Below are 18,608 nucleotides of genomic sequence, written 5' to 3' on the forward strand. Positions count from 1 at the left end.
GAAGGCTGAATTTCCTGGGTTTCAGTATCAATGAAAAAAACCTAGAAATAATGCCTCAATATCTTTGCCAACCTACCTTACTGATTTCTTTATAACCAATCCTAAATATAGGATGAAGTTAAATAAGTAAACATAATATTGGGTAAAATTACAAAGGTAAGTAAGAGTTTGCTTGCTGGCTTACCTGTAGCACTGTACTGCCTTTGTCATTTTGACCATTACTACCACCTCTAGAAGCAGTTGAAAAGAAGTACATGAAGAAAATAAAAAAAATACAGCAACTTATTTTCACTACAGACCTGAGTGATTTTCAAAGTAGTGATTGACTGATGACAGTTCTTGCACTCTCCTGAGTAATCCAGAAATAAGTCAACTAAACACCACCATTTTTTCTTTTTTTTTTTTTTTTTTTTTTTTTTTTTTAATTTAGGCCACCATATCAATGCGTTTCAGTAAGCATGGAGGCACTTCTGTATTGGAGACATTGGTGTTCAGATGCTGATCATTCAATAGTTTATTCCAGTTCATAAAAGTGCGAGTAACGGGGAGTTTCCTCCGCAGACTTTTCCCCCATATATCCTCTGACAAAGCTTGAATGTTTTCCAGAATGGCAATATGAAACTTGGTGTCCTCAGCTTTCAAAAATTTCACAAAATCCGTGGCAAACTGACTTTGATCTATCACATTTAGAGTCTCACTCACAGACTTGCTGACGGTCACATGGAGGTTGGCGTTTCTGAAGTAGTGTATCTGGAGGAGAACCATCCCTGTAACCTGAGTGGTAAATGGAGTCAGGGCAAAAGTCCAGTCTGACTTCCAAAGGCTGTTCCAGTGATTTGAAGGCTGGTACTGATGAGCCTCAATGCAGGCCCCAAACAGCTGCCTCTTCCCCAGGCTTTTTTTGAACACGCAGCAGTTCCCTGCAGGAAAGTGGCAGCTCACGTAGGCCTTCAAGCCCTTGTGGAGGGCCTCTCGCCACAGTTCCCCCTCATCTAGCATCACACCGTGCAGCTGGGGTTTGCTGATTACCCCACGCAGGTGGTCAAACTCGAAAGAGAATTTGTCCTGAGGGTCGAAGAAGCGGTTTCCCCCTAAGTCGTTGTAACGGGTCAGTAGCACAGTGCGCCCGTTTATTTGGACGGGAGTGAGGTTGTTCTTGTTGTGACAGGCCCCCACGCGGGCAGCCTCCTGCCTCACCAGCTTGTCATCTTGGACCAGAGCAGAGAGATCTCGGACAACCTGCCCGAACTCCCCGGGAGGAGACTGGTGCAGTAGGCTGCAAATGAGAGACACCTTCTCCGGCTCACGCAGCTCCTGCCTCGCGCACATGCTGGGGGTGAGGGCTATCCAAAGGGTGGGAGACTGCAGTGAGGGGAGGGCATGTGGGCCACATTGTGCTGGAGGGAAAAGGCACAAGATGGTGGCGGCGGGGCGGGGGGGTAGCGGTGGCAGGAAAGGGCCTGTGCTGGGGGCCCGCAGTTTGTGACCTCACGGTGGCACCGGGGCAACGCTGGGGGGGGGCCAAGGCTGGGGGCTGTGCCGAGAGGGTGCAGGGGTGCGAGGGTAGGGAAAGGGCCCCGCAGGGAACTGGAGCAAGCCTAGTTGACGTCCTGCCAAATGCTGCCAATGCCACCGCAGTGAAGAGACTGGAGCAGGCGATGCAGAGCCGCCATGGAGGAGAACAGATATCCTCCTCCTGCTTTACCTCCTCCTCCTTTCCTCCTCCTCCTCCTCGTATCTCCCTGCCCTGCGACAACTGCCGTTGTGTGAGCTCCCCCTGCATGCCTCCTTCCCCCCAAGGCCTGGGCCTGGCCTGTGCACACATGGGGCCCCCCACGTGGGTGGCAGGGGAGGACCTGGGCCACCCAGTCCAGTCTGGTCTGCCGTGGTCCAGTCAGGGCCGGCTGAGGCTGGTTGGGCGCCATGCTGGGCGCACTCACCTCAGTGATGCTTGCTGTTGGCACTCCTCTTCCTGCCATTCCCCGCAGAATCCTTTCGACCTGCCCACATTTCCCTCTTCGCACTGTGCCCCTTTCTTCACCCTGACCACCCCCTGTTTTCTTTCACACCCTTCTCTTTCTCTGGCCCTTTTTGTCACCTGTGCCCTTAGAGTCTCTGGCCGTCAGGCAAAAATATCTTCTTGAGAGCCTGCCGCATTCTCAGAAATCAGAAGACAAGGATGTTCTAGAGTATGAGAAAAGCAAAGTGCAAGCTTTTCAGGTTTAAAAAAATTAAACTTCTCCCTCTCCTCCCCTTATTAAAAGGCAATGACATGGCCAGAAGTTTCCTTAACCTGATCTCTCATACGTGGTTTTTGTCCATCATTCAGAATGAGTTCAGGACTGGGAAGATTGATTTAGACAGCACAATGAAGCTGCTTGAAAAACTGCAAATGCCTTTTGATTTCACACATGTAAAACATGTTTTCAAGGTGAAGAATACGTGGATTAAGCAATTAAATGTGTTTAGAAGTCCAGTTACATATCTTATATTTGCTGACTTTTTAAAATTAATGTTTTGAGAAGTGAATTTCATGCTAGTAGGGTGTGCAAAGTAAGCAAATAATTTGCCTTGTCCAGGTCATTTGTTTCTGTGTAAAATAGATAAGTGAGTGGTTGCATTAGAATCATAGAATAGAATCATAGAATGATTTAGGTTGGAAAAGACTTTTAAGATCATCGAGTCCAACTGTTAACATAACACTGCCAAGTCCAGAATTAAACCATGACCCTAAGCGCCACATCTACACATCTTTTAAATACCTCCAGGGATGGTGTTTTAACCACTTCCTTGGGCGGCCTGTTCCAATGCTTAATAACCCTTTTGGCAGAGAATTTTTACCTAATATCCAATTTAAACCTCCCCTAGCGCAACTTGAAGCCATTTGCTCTTGTCCTATCCCTTGGTACTTGGGAGAAGAGACCGACACCCAAGTAAGACCATTTCTTCACCACACCAAAATAGTGTAGGATGATGGAAACTATGTAGGTCTTGATTCCCAACTTTTTTGTAACATGGCACCACTTGAAACCACATTCTGGTTTCATCCCATCCAGTTGCGTCTGTGATCAAGCTAACAAGATCAGACATGCCTGTCTGATGCTGGGCAGAGCCATTAGAATGACTTCCTAAAAATGCTTTGCCAGGAGGACAATATGGAGCTATCTGATCTGCTCAAGCTTCAGGTCAACATAGATCCAGCACACTTGTGCATTCAATTTTCCACTATACCTCTCCTCTGAAGTATTCAAGAGGTATGCCTGAATGGATGGGAATTGCACTCTAACCCCTGGGAAAGGATGTGGCCTTGAGATATAGCAACATTTAAGAGATTCCTATGAAGGTTACATGATACAGCTAGAAATTGGACTTAATAATAAGTTAATTTAGTATAGGTAAGCAAATCACCATCAAATGGATGCAGTTCCAGTGAGCAAATACTGCAAAATTGAGTGCCTTTGGACATACTGGGTTTTCATGTTCTTCAGGTCCCCTCTAGTAATTACTCAAAAGTTGTGTGATTTTTCCTTTTAGCCCATTTTTTTTTAACCAAAAATAGCTGTTTGGTAAAGCTGTTTTCCTGAGGGAATGAAGCCAAATATATGAGATTTCTTTGAGAATTTTGTTACCAGCTGGCTGATTGTGTCCAGATTCAATAGAGAATTAACTATGGCAAGTCAGAAACTTTTAGATCACATCATGCTGACAAGGAGGCAGGCAGGCAGAGGGAAGACATTAAGTATCTTGTTCCTCTCTCATTGTTCTCTGCCTTGTTGTGTCGAGGTAAAACTGGCAGCTTGAACTCAACCCTTGCTAAAGAGTTTGCCTGTGGTTTTTGAACTTGCACTGCATTGAGAGAATTGCCAGCCTTGAGAATCTCATGAGAACTTGAAACTATTTCTCATTGTTTCCTGTATTTTCGACCTATTTTGCTTTCTGACAGAAATTTGAGAGAGATGAACAACTGTGGGTAGAGAAGAAAGCAATTATTTGAGGAAGGGACCTGCATAGAACAAGTCTGATCTAGTTGTATTTAACAATTTAGCATATTCAACAGTCTGATCTAGTTATTTGTGGCAGTACTGTTAGGTATTCTTTGCTATGTGAGAGAGATTTGAGTATATTCAGTAGTTTGGGGGTTCAAATTGTTCATCAGTATAATAATATATAAAAAAGCAAAACAGTCTGGAAGGAATTCTTACTGGCATCATTGTCAGTAACTATCCAACAATAGTTAATCAAATGGTTATACATGATTAAATCAATTTTATAAAAAGCATAGTTTTTAAAGAATGATTTGCTTTTTTCTTGTCTACTCTTTTTGAACTTATTTTATGATAATGACCCTTTCAGCAATATCAGAATTATGAACATTAAGATTTTTAAGGAATAATACATTTTCATATAATTCCTCCCAAGACTGAGTCTTTGTCAAGATACTTCTTTTTCTGAATAGCAAATATTTGATGTGCATTAATAAAAATAAGAAAAATAAATATCTACAAACAAATTTTATAACAATCTTTTTTTTATATCGACATGATTTTCATAAATTTAATTTGAAAAGCTCTCCTGTGTAGTATTATTGCCCGTATTTCATCAAAAGGCAACTGAGGTAGAAAATTTAATTTTTTGCCCAGCTTCACTTTGTGCCAATACCTAAGTGAATGTCTCCTGAGTCTTGATAGATTGTTTAATTGCAAAATAAGTTGGTATTTCCTTTTTCTATTTAACAGTTATGAGTAAATTTGACGTTTTCTTAAGATGTTAAAAATTAGATTGAGGATATCAACCTTAGATGTGGGATTTCTCAAGTACTAATGAAATTCATATTATTAGCATTTTTAATTGAATTATTTTCTTGCTAGTGATTTCTCTTAAAAATGATCATTACAATACTCTTTCACAAACTCAAAGCAAATACTCAAGTACTGATTTGTAAAATTGTTGGCTAGAACTTCTCATGAAATTTACTTTTGTACTTGTTTTGTACTTGTTATTTAATGTATTCTTACTTTCATTGTACCTATTCAGACGTCTCTTAGTAGAAACTGTACTGCATAGGAAGAAGCTGGTAATGTATCATTAAGCTTTTAATTTTTATGGTATCTCTTCAAAACTAATCTAAATTAGTAGTAATCAAAAGTCTTCACCAAAGAGCAGGAAGAGCTCAAGTAAGCCATTTCATGTTTATGGACACTTTTGGGGAAGCTATACTAACCATAGTAGGTGCCATGCTATTAGATGCTGAAGTTTAGCCTCTTATAGTCTCAGTTTAAAGAACCAAAAATTATGAATTTTGATCAGCTTACAGTGATAATCAATAAGGTAATGGATTGCCATTTATTTATGATAGTTGTGAGTAAACTTTTCAGTAAATTTCCAAAGTTTCTCTTAATTTGGCAACTTTTAAGACTAATACAAGCTAAAATGTTAGAAATATCTATATTTCATATGCACAATTACATATTTTGTGTAGAAAATTTTAAAGGATAAATAAAATTGTTAAGCCTGAGACAAATGTAAATGGCAGGAATGGTAAAAAAGTATTATTCTACTGAAATTCTCTTGCCCTTTTGATTTTTCTAGTGGCTTTTATACTGAAACACTGAAATTAATTAATGTGTTAACATTTTGTAAGCTCTATGAAAACAAGCTTACAGTATAAGAATTCTGAAAGTGTGAATAATTAATCTGAGTTAAACATTCTGGCTTGTTAAGAATAGAACACAATGTCATAGGTTATTATAAAGTATCTTGTCTCCAAACTTTAATAGTGTTGATATATTGAAAGCCTTGGATCTCATGATAATTTGGTCATACTTATTTCATTTTTTTAGATTACTGTTTGCTGTGTGTTGTATGTAAAATTAACTGACAGTATTTACAGTATGGTTTAAATTTAAATGGTGTTGGAGAGGTATTATATTAAACATGTTTTCTACATAATTTTTATGCTGCAGATATATTTTACTGCACAGCTTTTTAGAGGTTTTTTATAATGCGGTTTAATATTGTATATGCATTATATAGAAATTCATTGTAATTACTTAGGTGCTATTTATGTCATATGGTACACTTTAATTTGCATAAAATATTTTTAACACAAAAAGTCAATTCTAAAAGTTGCATATAGAAAAATATAATTTGATACTGCATTGCAGTCACTGTTGCCTGAGGTTTTTCTCTATTGTTCTTGCTCTTATAATCAGTTATAAGAGTGTTTTGTGTGTATCTTCGTATCATTGCATATCTTTGTCTTAACTGTTTGGTTTTTGGTTTTTTGTTTGTTTTTTTTTTTTCTTCCAGAAAACAGTTGACAAACGGAAGGCACATACGATTAACATAGAAGACTTCAGGGCAATTTATCGAACTATTGTACACAAACCTGAACTTCGTGAAATTTTCCGTGCTTACTCTCCAGACTGCAAAATTCTAGCTGACACCCAGCTCATTGAATTTCTCAGAAAAGAACAATATGAAACTGAAGCTTGTGAAACAACTGCCTTAGAAATTATTTTGAAGTATGAACCCATTGAAGAAGGTATGCATAGTTTAAGTATTTGATTTCTAGCTCTTATTTATTGTGCTTTTGTCAGTGACTGTGTTTATATTTTTGAATACTCATCTGACTATGCAAATTGAACATTTAAAAGAAAACTAATATAAGCAATTATATATTATGTATGTTGTATAATATATTTTGTAAACACTTGTGCAAATTGTTGATTTTTTAAAAATTCAGATCTTTAAACATTGTGAATATAATACAACAAACCATTAATAAAGAACAATAAATTCACACAGCATATTGCTCAGTGATAGCATATTACATTACTTACCAGATCCATCATTCTTACTCCTTGTCGTAAAAGACTAGTCCAAAACCTACATGTAGATTGCTTCAAACAAAACACAGTTTTCATACAGTAGATGAGCTAATATAAACTGCATTAAATCTTTTTAATGCCCACTGAAATATGTGAGCAACCATTATTAGGAAGCCAGACTGAATTTTTTTGTTTAGCTAAGTGTTCAAAAATAATTTTGCTTAATTATTTAGAGGAATATAAATATTGGATTACAAAGATGAAAAAGTAGAAATTATGTTTTGTTAGTAACTGATCTGTTCTGTGGAGGATATTTCTTTTAGGGGAAATCAACAATAATTAAATGAATAATAATGGATAGACTTTTTATTTTTTTGTAATTTCCAGTATTAAAATCTGAAGACCGAGGACAGCATTTATAAAGACTAGAAAGTGTCAAAATTTAATGTTTTGTAATTTAATTTGGTTTAACTGCTCAGTACTGTGATTCACAATCACAATAAAGTGAAAATAAGTTTAGTTAAACCAATTGCATCTCAAAGCATACGTAACAACCAACATCATTGTAACCCTACTTGGGGGTCATGTTAATTGTTACAGCATTGTTGACATAGTAGAGCTTTTTGCTTAAAGTTTATCTTATAAATGGAAAGAATACATGCTACTAGAGTTTTATATAGTTCTTCTATTTTGTACAATTTAAAACTACAATTTGTTTTAGGTATGATTCTCCATGAATCATACTTTTTCCACGCTATATTTGAGTGTCATATGGCAGAAAGTTTAGATGTAGAAGTAATCTAATAACAGAGATTTCACAGAGGAAAACAACTTCTAAGGATGTATCTACTAAAAGGTTATATCTCTTTTTCTTTACTGAGAAGGACTGAAACCTTAGACAATTAGTTACACTCTGGTTTGCCCTCAGCTGGATATGATTAGTAACAATATCAGGGATGCATTGAAGCAGTCTTGCAAATGTTGTGGACCCTTAGCAGCTTCAGTGGGCATGGAGTCTGGTTATTATTCTGTCACATCATGTGTCTACTGATGTCATTATCCATGTTACTGGGGTTAAAGTTATAATTAATGATTTATACTCTCCCAAGACGAAATGCTGTTTCCGTTTTGTTCTCTGATCAGCTTCTAAGAGGAGGTCTCTAAACACAGACTTCTACTATCACAGAATCATGGAACTGTTCAGATGGAAAGGGACCTCAGGAGGGCAGCCACTCCAGCCTTCTGCTCAAAGCAAGGTTAACACTGAATTCAGAATAGGTTTCTCAGGACTTTTTTTAGTCAAAACTTGAAAACCCGTAAGGACAGAGATCCACAGCCTCCTTAATGTGCCCAGAAATGACTTCCAAGTGTTCTTGCACCATGATTTTCCCATGGATGAAAATGAGCCTGGCCAACCTGTAGTTCCCTGAATTGAATCATAAAATCATAGAATAGTTTGGGTTGGAAGGGACCTTTAAAGGTCATCTAGTCCAACTGCCCTACAGTAAGCAAGGATATCTTCATCTAGGTCAGGTTGCTCAGAATCCCATCCAGCCTGACCTTGAATGTTTCCAGGGATGGGGCATCTGCCACCTCTCTGGGCAACCTGTTCCAGTGTTTCACCACCCTCATCATAAAAAATTTCTTCCTTATAGCTAGTCTTATTCTACCCTTTTTTAGTTTAAAACCATTACCTCTTGGCCTATCGCTACAGGCCCTACTAAAAACTCTGCCCCGTTTAAGTATTGAAAGGCTGCAATAAAGTCTTCCCAGAGCCTTCTCTTCTCCAGGCTGAACAATCCCAACTCTCTCAGCCTGTCCTCATAGAAGAGGTGTTCCATCCTTCTGATCATTTTTGCAGCCCTCCTCTGGACCTGCTCCAACAGGTCCATGTCTTGAACTGAGGACTGCAGAGCTGGACACAGTACTTCAGGTGGGATCTCACCAGAGTGGAGTAGAGGGGCAGAATCACCTCATTCAACCTGCTGGCTATGCTTCTTTTGATGCAGCCCAGGATATGGTTGGCTTTCTGGGCTGCAAGCACAGAAGGTCCTTGCATTTTTCGAAAATGAGTGCAACATTTGTTCTTCTCCAGTCATGGGGGCCTCCCCTGATCTCTATGGCCATATAAAGATGATACAGAATGGCTTTGCAGTGATATCAGCCAACAGTCTTAACACCCTCAGATGCATCTCATTTGGAACCATGGACTCTTATGTGTTCAGTTCTCTCCAATAACCTCTATTTTATGTTAATCTCTATCTGCTGGTAGTTTCTTTTCTTCAACCCTGTCTGTAGGCACAAAGCCTACACCTTGTTGATAAAACTGAGAAAAAGACAGCACTGAGTCCTTTAACATTATCTGTGTTTGCCATCACTAAACCACTTGCCCTGCTCAACAGCAAGCCCACTTACTGCTTTTTAAAAACATAGCCAATGCAGCAGTAAAAGTGCTCCATGGTGCCACTGATGTCCCTTGCCAATTTAAATTCTGGTTGAGCTTTGGCTTTCGGAACAATAGTTCATTCTTTGGCTTTCAGAACAACAGTTCATCATGCCTGAGCAGTGTTTCTGTATTCGTCTCTTGTAGCTTGCCTACACTTTGACTAGCTGTTTTATAGTTTCCTTTTTATCCTCTTTCACTTTTACTCTGTCTCAGTGAATCCATGACATTGTTCTTGCTGCAGTAGAAGGAAGCTATCCAAGCAGCTGGCACTGGTAATTCAGCCTAGAATCTGGAGCTCAAGCTGTGTTCTACCAGATTTCAGCAATACTTTGCAGACAAAATATTTTTCTAACCAATGAGTTCTTCTCCCTATTGAGTCAGGCATACCTGCAGAGCTCATAATGTATTCTTTTTTTAGCTACCCTGGAAGGGTTTGCGTGTGGTTGTAATTTATTTTTTTAAGAAAAAGCTCCAGTTATATTTTGATGAGTGTTTAAAGTCATCAAAATAATATTCTGAAACCATTATGCAAAATCTCATACATTTATTACTTTAAAAGACCTGTCTCACTTTTTTTTTTTTCCTTTCTGTGTTTTAATTTCTTTATTTTCATGGTGCTCTCCTTTCTCTGCTCTCTTCTCTGTTATTTATCCTTTTCCCTTGTCCTTCTATATATTCTGTTCTTCTACTTGCCGTTGGTCATTAGAAACCATTTTTTACTTTATTTTTCTTAGGGTTCTTACCTGCCATTTTGTTTGTCTGCTCATTATACTGTCTTCTCTCACTTGAGTCATTTAGTGATAATGCACACCCCCTACCCTGCAAACCTGAAGACTTATATGTCCCCTTGACTTACTTGCAGAAGCAGCACTGCATAAGATCTTCCTAGGTGCCTGATCACCCTATTTGAATCACGAGAACTCTGAGATGAGTGAAGGTTTGTTAAATCTGTAATATGTGTATTCTTCAGCTATTGAAGGCTGCTTCAAGTCGTGGTGTAACATTTCTGCTGAGTTTTACTGAACATAACTTGAGGCAAAATTTGCAACTAAGCTAGGAAAAGGAAATCAGAGCTAACTGCATTTTGTTGCAAGCTGTTACTTTGTTCAGTGGAACACGAATCTCAGTTGTTTAACTTTGTTATTTTCCTTTGGTTCCCAGTCTTTGATAATGGGTGGAATTGACAACTGGTTAAGAAAAATAAACCAAAGAAGGGGAATGTCTTCCTTTTGGGATAATAACCCTGGAATATCTATGCTGTTCATTCCCACTGTTGTGGAAAGAAGAAATTGGATGACTTTTTCAACAAGAAACAGAAGACATTTGTTGTTTCATTAAGAGTCATTCACTGTGCAGTAATAGCTACAAAACCTTTGATTTCTTATGCCATTAGTCTCTGAGGTTGCCTTTCAAATTAGAACATATTTTATTGAATATATTCTACTCTTTCTGAGAACTAATATGTTTACAAATTATATAATTATATAATAACTTACCAGTTTAAAAGGTTTCTTTTGATTTGGCGTTATCTATTTTGATGGGAAAGTTAATAGCTATAAAGCAGTTAAACAGCAAAGAATATTTTGTCAGTTAGAAAACACATTTGTAAGTATCAACTAAAGTTTCTACAGTTTTAATTTAATGTCTGGTTTAAATTTCAGATGCTGAGCCAAATTCTTGTTTGTTTCTTCATCTGTGATAAAACTGTTTGTCTTGTAATTGGAAATAATCTTACTGAATGAAAAAATAGCTGTATTGTTCATGCTCCTTTGAGTGAACTAATACTCCCACTCAAACATATTTATTGGAAAGTTCCAGATATGATTGACATGATAGCTGATTCATATGGTGTTGTGATAGACCATTTTGTGTAACTGTCATTCTGAATTTGGTATAGAATATTTTTTCATCAGGATGATCTGTTGGACTCATCTGCCGTCCTTGTCCTGTGTATTGCAGAAAGGGAAAAGGGCGGATTTTGACACTTGATTGACTGGTTTGCTAATAGTAACAACCATTATCTGATAAACTTGATAGCACTAGTATGTCAAGATTAAGATGAAAACCGTGACTAGATTTTATATACAACATTGATAAGTCTGTCTATAATATTTAGTGCATCCCTAACATTTGTGTGTAGAGAGAGAAGACTATTCAATGCTATTGAGCCAGATAACCCTCCGAGGGTACTGTAGCTAGTTCAAGAACAGTATGGAATACATTACTCTTTCATTTTTATTGTACAATTTAAATGTCTAACGGCAAAATGCTGCATTAAAAGATTTTTCGTGTGTGAGCTAAAGCTTACATTTTGGCTGAAGGAACCATTTTATGGAATTGACCATAAAAATTGTGAATATGTGATTCACACTTGACAGTTCTGTCTTACTAACATCCAAAAGTCAGTTTTGTTCAACACAAACATTCAATTATCTCTCAATTTTAATATTAACTTTGAATGGAAGTCTTGAGTCATTAAATGAGATTAAAGGAAACATGCCAACCAAATGCACTTTATTTTATTTAAGCTTGGTATATACCTCTTTTTTAAAAAAAATTATTGCTCATTTTTCAGTATTTGCATGGATAGGATTAGAGGCACAGTGAGGATTATTTACAGTGTAGTGCCATTCAAAGACTCTGCTCCTGTCTCTATATTTTACTGTTAAGCAGTACAAAAACAGGTCAAAAATACAACCCTGTCTTGAAAAAATTGCTTATTTTGTAAATAACAATATAAGCTTTGTGCATCTGTCAGATAAAGAATTTGAGTAATCCAGAATGTATTTGTGAATCAAAGAAAACATCTTCAGTTTATTCCTAGGATATACATTCTTTTAAACTTGCTTTTTGTATGTGCGTATGTGTGTGACAGACAGAGCAAGAGGGAGAACATGCATTCACAGGAAAGAACTTTTGATCCCATTGGCCAATGTAAACCAAATTTAACTGAGTAGAGGCCTCCGTCAAATTTCTACAGATTTCATAAAAAATTGCAGGAAATAAGAAAGGTGACTTAAAAATCTTGGCTAAGGCAATGGCTGAAGCTGGATTTATGAGACACAAAAAATCAGATGTGTGAAACAGCAGGTAAATATCCAGTTTTAGGAAAAGCTTTCATAAGAAGAGGACAATTGATTATGAGATACAAGCCCTTAGAAAATTAAACTGCATCTCAGACAGATACTTTATTCCAGTATGCCCCAGTATTAGTTACAAATGTGGGTCTGGTGGTAAATAGATTCCCTAGAATATAAACTCAGAGAAGAAAAGGAATAACTGTATTCTTACTTTAGCCAAGGAAATATTTCTGTCTTTACTGTTCACTTAGATTATAAATGTTTCAGTCTGACATTAAGTAACCAAATAGTATGAAATTCTATCTGATAATGTTTCTGCCTTGAGGCTATTACTATTTGATACTTCTGACAATTATTGAAAGCTTCCTTCTGCCAATACAGCAGAGTAACACCCTTGTTCTGATTGCAAGTATTTCTCATGAGTTCACCCCTAAAATTCCAAGCAGACATATTTGTACCCATTTCAATATTTCTGGTGGCCAGGTAACATAAACATTTAGTTAATAATTAGGCTATTAGGAAACAAAGAACACACACGTTTGAAAACAGAGAAAACAACTTTTCCCCTGTTTCCCAGACTCAACTTCTGTTCAGGCTCCTCTCCTCCCCACTTCCTAGTCTCCACTTCAGCCCAGACACCTCTCCTCCCACCTTGTCATTGCTGCAGGTCGTACTCAGTCCATTCAGTGAGGAAAGAGGCATTGCAGGAGGCTGTGGTCAATGCATGGTGATTTCTTTCTGCTGCTCCACCTTTGTCACACTTTTCTTTTGCTACTGCTTTCTTCTCACTTGTTTTGTCTGCTTCATTGTGGATCCTCCACAGGTCTCAGTCTCTTCAGGGCAGCAAACATCTTATGAAAACTTTCATTTTTTCTTTCCATAAAGACAGAAAAATACTTTCAAAGAAGTTCCAAGATAAGTAAGAAAGCAGAATGTACTAAACTCTCAAAAACGTAGGCATATAATGCAATCCAAGTCTTTTAAATACTCAGGTTATATCCGTAATTTTTTTCTGATACGGCAGTATTTGTATATATGGCAGAGCTGGAATTTACCTTAACAGGAGGAAAGGGGGAAAACATTTTTTATTTTTAAATTATGTTTGGAAAAAAAGATTATTATTAATAAACTGTATTCCAGACTATCCAAAAGGCAAGGGCAAGAAAAAAACATTGAACTTTGTAAACAACAATGAGCTATAAGAAGACAGAAATCTTTCCTTGCTTTCTCATTTTCTTTCTACACAAAATGGATATGTGTGCACGCTAACTACTGTTAAAGGATCTTAATGGAGAAAGACTGAGGTTTCTCTAGGGAAGAAATGTGAGGCCTTGATGAAAGCACCTTTTCACTACAGAATAGTTATGGAGATGAATCCCCATTTCTTTTAATGTAGAAGCAGAAAATGGCTGTAAATGGTCAGGAAATAGTATGACTGTGCTATTCCTCAAAACTTAAAAAGCACTCCCTTCTTCCTAACTAGTTTTCTGTCTTCATCAGATGAAGATAAAAGACAGTGCTAAAGAAACCCAGTAGGTTTTCTCCACTGGTAAAAGAGGGGTGAATGAATAGGTGCAATAATAAAAAATTAGGCCCGCTTTTACCTATCAAAACTATGATATCTTCTACCAAACATCAGATCTCTGAAAACTTATTTTACCAGATGGTATGCCATTTATGTACACGTGATACTCTTTTGCATATCTCAATTCACACAACTGCGCATGCTGCCAGAACCGTTAGTACAAAGCCACTCTCTTCCTGCTTACAGATAGGTCTTACCATTTTGCAGACTTGCTCGGCATTTTGGTAGTTCTCCAGAAACACGATAGTGACTTTAGTTGTATGCAGTTCAAGGACAGCAACTACGGATTCCTTAAAAAAAAAAATTTTATAAGCCAATGTAATGTAAGGGCCTGTAATAAGCTGTATAAAAATACAAGTATTTTCAGTTCATTGATCAGAGTCATGAGCTGAACCTTTTACTCAAGTCAAAGAGCTTACGTATTGGCTAACAAAGTAACACAAATTTACTTTAAAATGTTTTCACTTTTAGGGGATTATGGTCATGATAGTTTTTAGCTAAACATAAGTTCTCTTCCTGAGAATGCTGTAGTTACCATTTGTCAATGACAAGAGCAGCCAGGAAAGCATCAGAAATAATTCAGAAAATAAGCAAAACTTTGGAAAGTCAGTATTTTTCATAATTTAAAAGATAAATGTAAAAAAAAAAAAGCCATATAAGTATTGCTAGTGAAATTAAAAAAAAAAAAAAAAAAAAAAAAAGGAGTTGCTGGCCCAACTTGCACTTACACAAAGAAATATATAGAGCATGAAAAATAAATTAATAAAAAATGAAAACCAGATACTATTGATTAAAATCTTTCTCTTCAAAGGAATTAAGTCTACAATTCATGTAATTCATTATAGATAAAGCATACGGGATGAATGTATTCTGTCTAGAGTAACATTTTAAAAAATTCAAAACTTTTTTAAAGACCCAGAAAGTAGAAAATTAATCTTATTGCTACAAGTATAAAACAATATAACACGTGCATGTAGATAAATCAAAAAAGTCAAGATACTAAATATGATACAACTATCAAAAGTCATCAGGGTAGCAATAAGTCATTCTGTAAATATGTTAATTAAAAGAAAGATGAAAGGAATTCTTGATGTACTTCCTAAGTACAATCAGGTGGCTAATATTATTAATGAGACCAGAGTAAGATCTTAGTCAAAAATATGAAAAAAAATTAAAAATAGCGGGGTAGGACATGATTAAATGACTTAATCAGATCAGTGAAGACAAGTTGACAAATACCAAGTTCTTAGAAAATTGACTGTAACAAACTTGGCTAATACAGGTTACCTTTGAAAACACGTACAGAAAGGATGATGAATTGAACAACTGGAAAAGATCAAATGTAATAGCTATTTTAGAAAGAAAACATCCAACGGACTAGATATGAGTTAGTTACAAGAAAAAACTGGAACAAATATTGAATATGTAATCACCTCTAAGATGGTAAGGATGAGTAACAGTTTGTCAGGACATTCCATGGAGAAATAGTACCCAGTTTTCTTCTATGAAAGAATAACAGCACTGGCGGATAGAAGAAAAATCAGACTTTTAACACTGTCTGGCATTCTAAAAAGCAGGTTGAGGAAGCAGGCAAAATAACTACATGGTACATAAGCAACTCATTAGAAAATTACTCTGAGAAGTTAATCATCAATGACTTAGAGTCAAATGAAAGGCTACATCAAGCTACAGTTTCATTGAGCATTTTGTTGAGATCCAGACTTCACTTATGTCATTGATAAGTTGGATGATGGAATAGAAATTAGTTCTATTAAATTAACACCAGACCTTCAAGTATAATAGGGGACAAGATTAGAAGTCAAAGTGATCTTGGCAAATTGATGATATAGAAAAGAAGGATGGATTTCAATAAGGAGAAGCACTATGTTCCATTTAGGGCATCAAACATCAGGAAGGAGGCTCACCAGGTGGAAAGAATTGTAGAAGAACAATGAAAATTATCAGAAGTCTAAGAAAACCTAACCTAAACAGAAAGATGCACTGATTTGGATTTGTTTCTTCTGGAAAAGAGTGGAATGAGGGGAAGTGTAATAGCTGTCTTCATATGTGCCTAAGACTGTGAAAAAAAGGAGAGGAACAGTACAAACCAGAACAAATATTTCAGACAGCAAGGGACTTTCAGGGTAAACATTGTGGAAAACTTTCTAACAATAAGGTTACTTAGGTGCTGAAATGGGATTACTAGGATGTCTTTAAGAATAGGTTCGACAGACTTCTGGTAGGAATAACATCTGTAGGGTTAAGGACAACAGTATAAGTATGTATGATGTCTGGAGGGTCTTCATCCTTATTTTCTGTTTCTGTTTAACATTTTAAAACATTGTAAGTTTTTCTAGTTCAAAAACCTGTGTCATTTAGAAATAATTATTTTCTTTGTGTTACCATCATCAGAATGATTTTCATAAATTCTCATTCAGATAGATAGAAAACTTTCAGTATGTACAAATACTGAAGACTGATAATTGCAATTCTAACCTGTAAATTGTGATTCTTATAGCCGTATTGATAATTAACAGGTCAGTAAGTGTTTTTGGTTTTGGTTTTGTTTGGTTTTTTTTTTTTTTTTTTTTTTTTGTCAAAAGTTTGTATACATTAACTTCTTTAAGTTATTGTTAACAGAAAGTAATCTTGAATTACTTACTGCTTAATTACCACTAGCCTACTATGGTGACAATAATAAGGTTATTTTAGAGACAGAACTGGGCAAAATCCCTGACTAATTCAAACTAGGTTATGTTTTGAAGCAAAGCTGACTTCTGAGATTATATCACTTGCAAAATTACTACATTTGAAGCATGACATTGGAGCAGCAGTTGGCAGTATAATGGATCTGTTTGTCATTAAATCAGTTAAAACCAAAACAAATGGGATGACTAGCACTGGCATGGAGGTAATTAGCACATTTTGTTATAGATGCAGTAATATAATAAGCTTGATTTGCAATTCACCTTTGTGGGCAGATATTTATTTTGTTAAGATGCTTTTTTTATTTCAAATACTTCTAATTTAACCATTATTTCATTAGTATTTATTTGGAGTTTTCCACTACTGAGGAAGATATTTCGTGCTAGGAATCATAGTTTCTGCAAGATTATTTTGACAGTCGCTGACATTTAGGAGAACAATTTCTGTTCTTTCTACAGAAAAAAAAGAAGATTCTCTTTGTGCATTTACTTTCCAAAACTAAACAACAAATATTTTCTTCCTTTATATTAGGATTACTGCAAACTCTTTTTACTGGTGTCCTTAGAAGAATAAAAATGTTAGAACATGTTTATTTCCTCTCATAATTTTGGATCACAGCAATTCAGCTCCAGAATTGCACACATCTGATGTTTGTGTTTATATTGTTTGTTATGAATTTTAAAATTGCAGGAAAGTGTTATGCTGTATAACCTTTAGCAATGTTCAGAACTGGCTATTAAAAATTATGGAAAATACACAGATATAACCATCAGTTTTGCTTCACACCAGATTTTTTTTTGCTTTCTTTTTTGTTCAGTGAGGAAAAGAAGGCAAATGTCATTTGAAGGATTTATAAGGTACATGAGATCAGAAGACTGTTCGATATTTAAAAACAATCACAGGACCGTCTACCAAGATATGAACCATCCATTATGTGACTATTTTATTTCATCTTCTCACAACACCTACTTGATATCTGACCAACTAATAGGACCCAGTCATTTATGGGGATATACCAGGTATTTAGATACTGGGTTTTAATATTTTAAATGTTCTTTGTTGTTTTTTTGTTGTTTTTTTTGGGTTGTTTTTTTTTTTTTTTTTTTTTTTAAAATGAGCTGTCACATATAATCCTGCTTGGCAATAAGGAACAAAACCATCACAGATATAAGTAGAACATGTGAGAGTGGTATTTTATTTTGTGTGTACACTTCTCAATATATTTGCCAAACCATGTGTTCATAGTCTGGAAACAATCTATTTTTTCACTTACATCTCAAAAAATCTACCTTGCAGCAAATGAAATCTATAGTATGCTGCACAGTATATAATTAAATCAGTTTTTAATCTCAACATGCTATGCAAAAATAAATAACTCTCTGAAATAAATTAAAGTTCCTGGGCAAACTGTAATCTGAACAATATACAGGGAATAATGGCACAGTAAAGCGGAGTATGTCAAGAATATCTGTGATCAGTGTATGTTGCAATGCGGTCAGTGTAGAAAAAACAACAAAAAAATGTGGGCACTATAGTAGCCAGGAGGGAGAAGAAACTTTTTCTTTGAATGTGCAACTTATGAGTCCAAGAGGAGAATGAAACCAGGGTGCCTTATTGCCAAGACTTATTCAGAAGAAATGGTCAGGGAAGGAGAAAATGGATCATGTAATAAAGGCAATACAGAGTGGAACAGAAAGTAGTAAGAATTTGGAACACAGGTATCTAGAATTCTTATTACTTTGTATTACTTCAGTGAAGTAGAAGACAGATTGGTAATTGGGTAAAATAATTCTACAAGAAATTAGTAACAAGCCAAATACTAGAAACCTAAGACCTTTAAGGGGTACCATTAACATATTAAAAATTAAACCAGAGTAACTTTAAGGCATCCAAGAAACTTTAGCACTCCCTCTTAGAAACAAGGTTGGGGGAGACCAACTAAATTATATAAAGACCAAGCA

General features: G+C 36.2%; 2 protein-coding genes across 2 annotated transcripts in view; one reads left to right on the top strand and one right to left on the bottom strand.

Annotated features, from left to right (window-relative positions):
- Positions 1–426: 426 nt before the first annotated feature.
- Positions 427–1,329, bottom strand: CAPZA3 (capping actin protein of muscle Z-line subunit alpha 3). The gene has a single exon (XM_049822291.1). It carries the CDS (start codon positions 1,327–1,329, stop codon positions 427–429), a length of 903 nt encoding a protein of 300 aa, XP_049678248.1.
- Positions 1,330–1,671: 342 nt separating this feature from the next.
- The window catches only part of PLCZ1 (phospholipase C zeta 1), a 58,622-nt gene continuing 41,685 nt past the window's right edge, over positions 1,672–18,608 (top strand). Inside the window, exons 1-4 of the mRNA XM_049821676.1 lie at positions 1,672–1,685; positions 2,308–2,431; positions 6,310–6,544; positions 17,465–17,666. Of these exons, the coding sequence (XP_049677633.1) occupies positions 1,672–1,685; positions 2,308–2,431; positions 6,310–6,544; positions 17,465–17,666 (575 nt within the window). The remainder of the gene's footprint in view (positions 1,686–2,307; positions 2,432–6,309; positions 6,545–17,464; positions 17,667–18,608) is intronic.

This window comes from Accipiter gentilis, chromosome 18 (genome assembly GCF_929443795.1).
Source record: "Accipiter gentilis chromosome 18, bAccGen1.1, whole genome shotgun sequence".
Taxonomy (NCBI): domain Eukaryota; kingdom Metazoa; phylum Chordata; class Aves; order Accipitriformes; family Accipitridae; genus Astur; species Astur gentilis.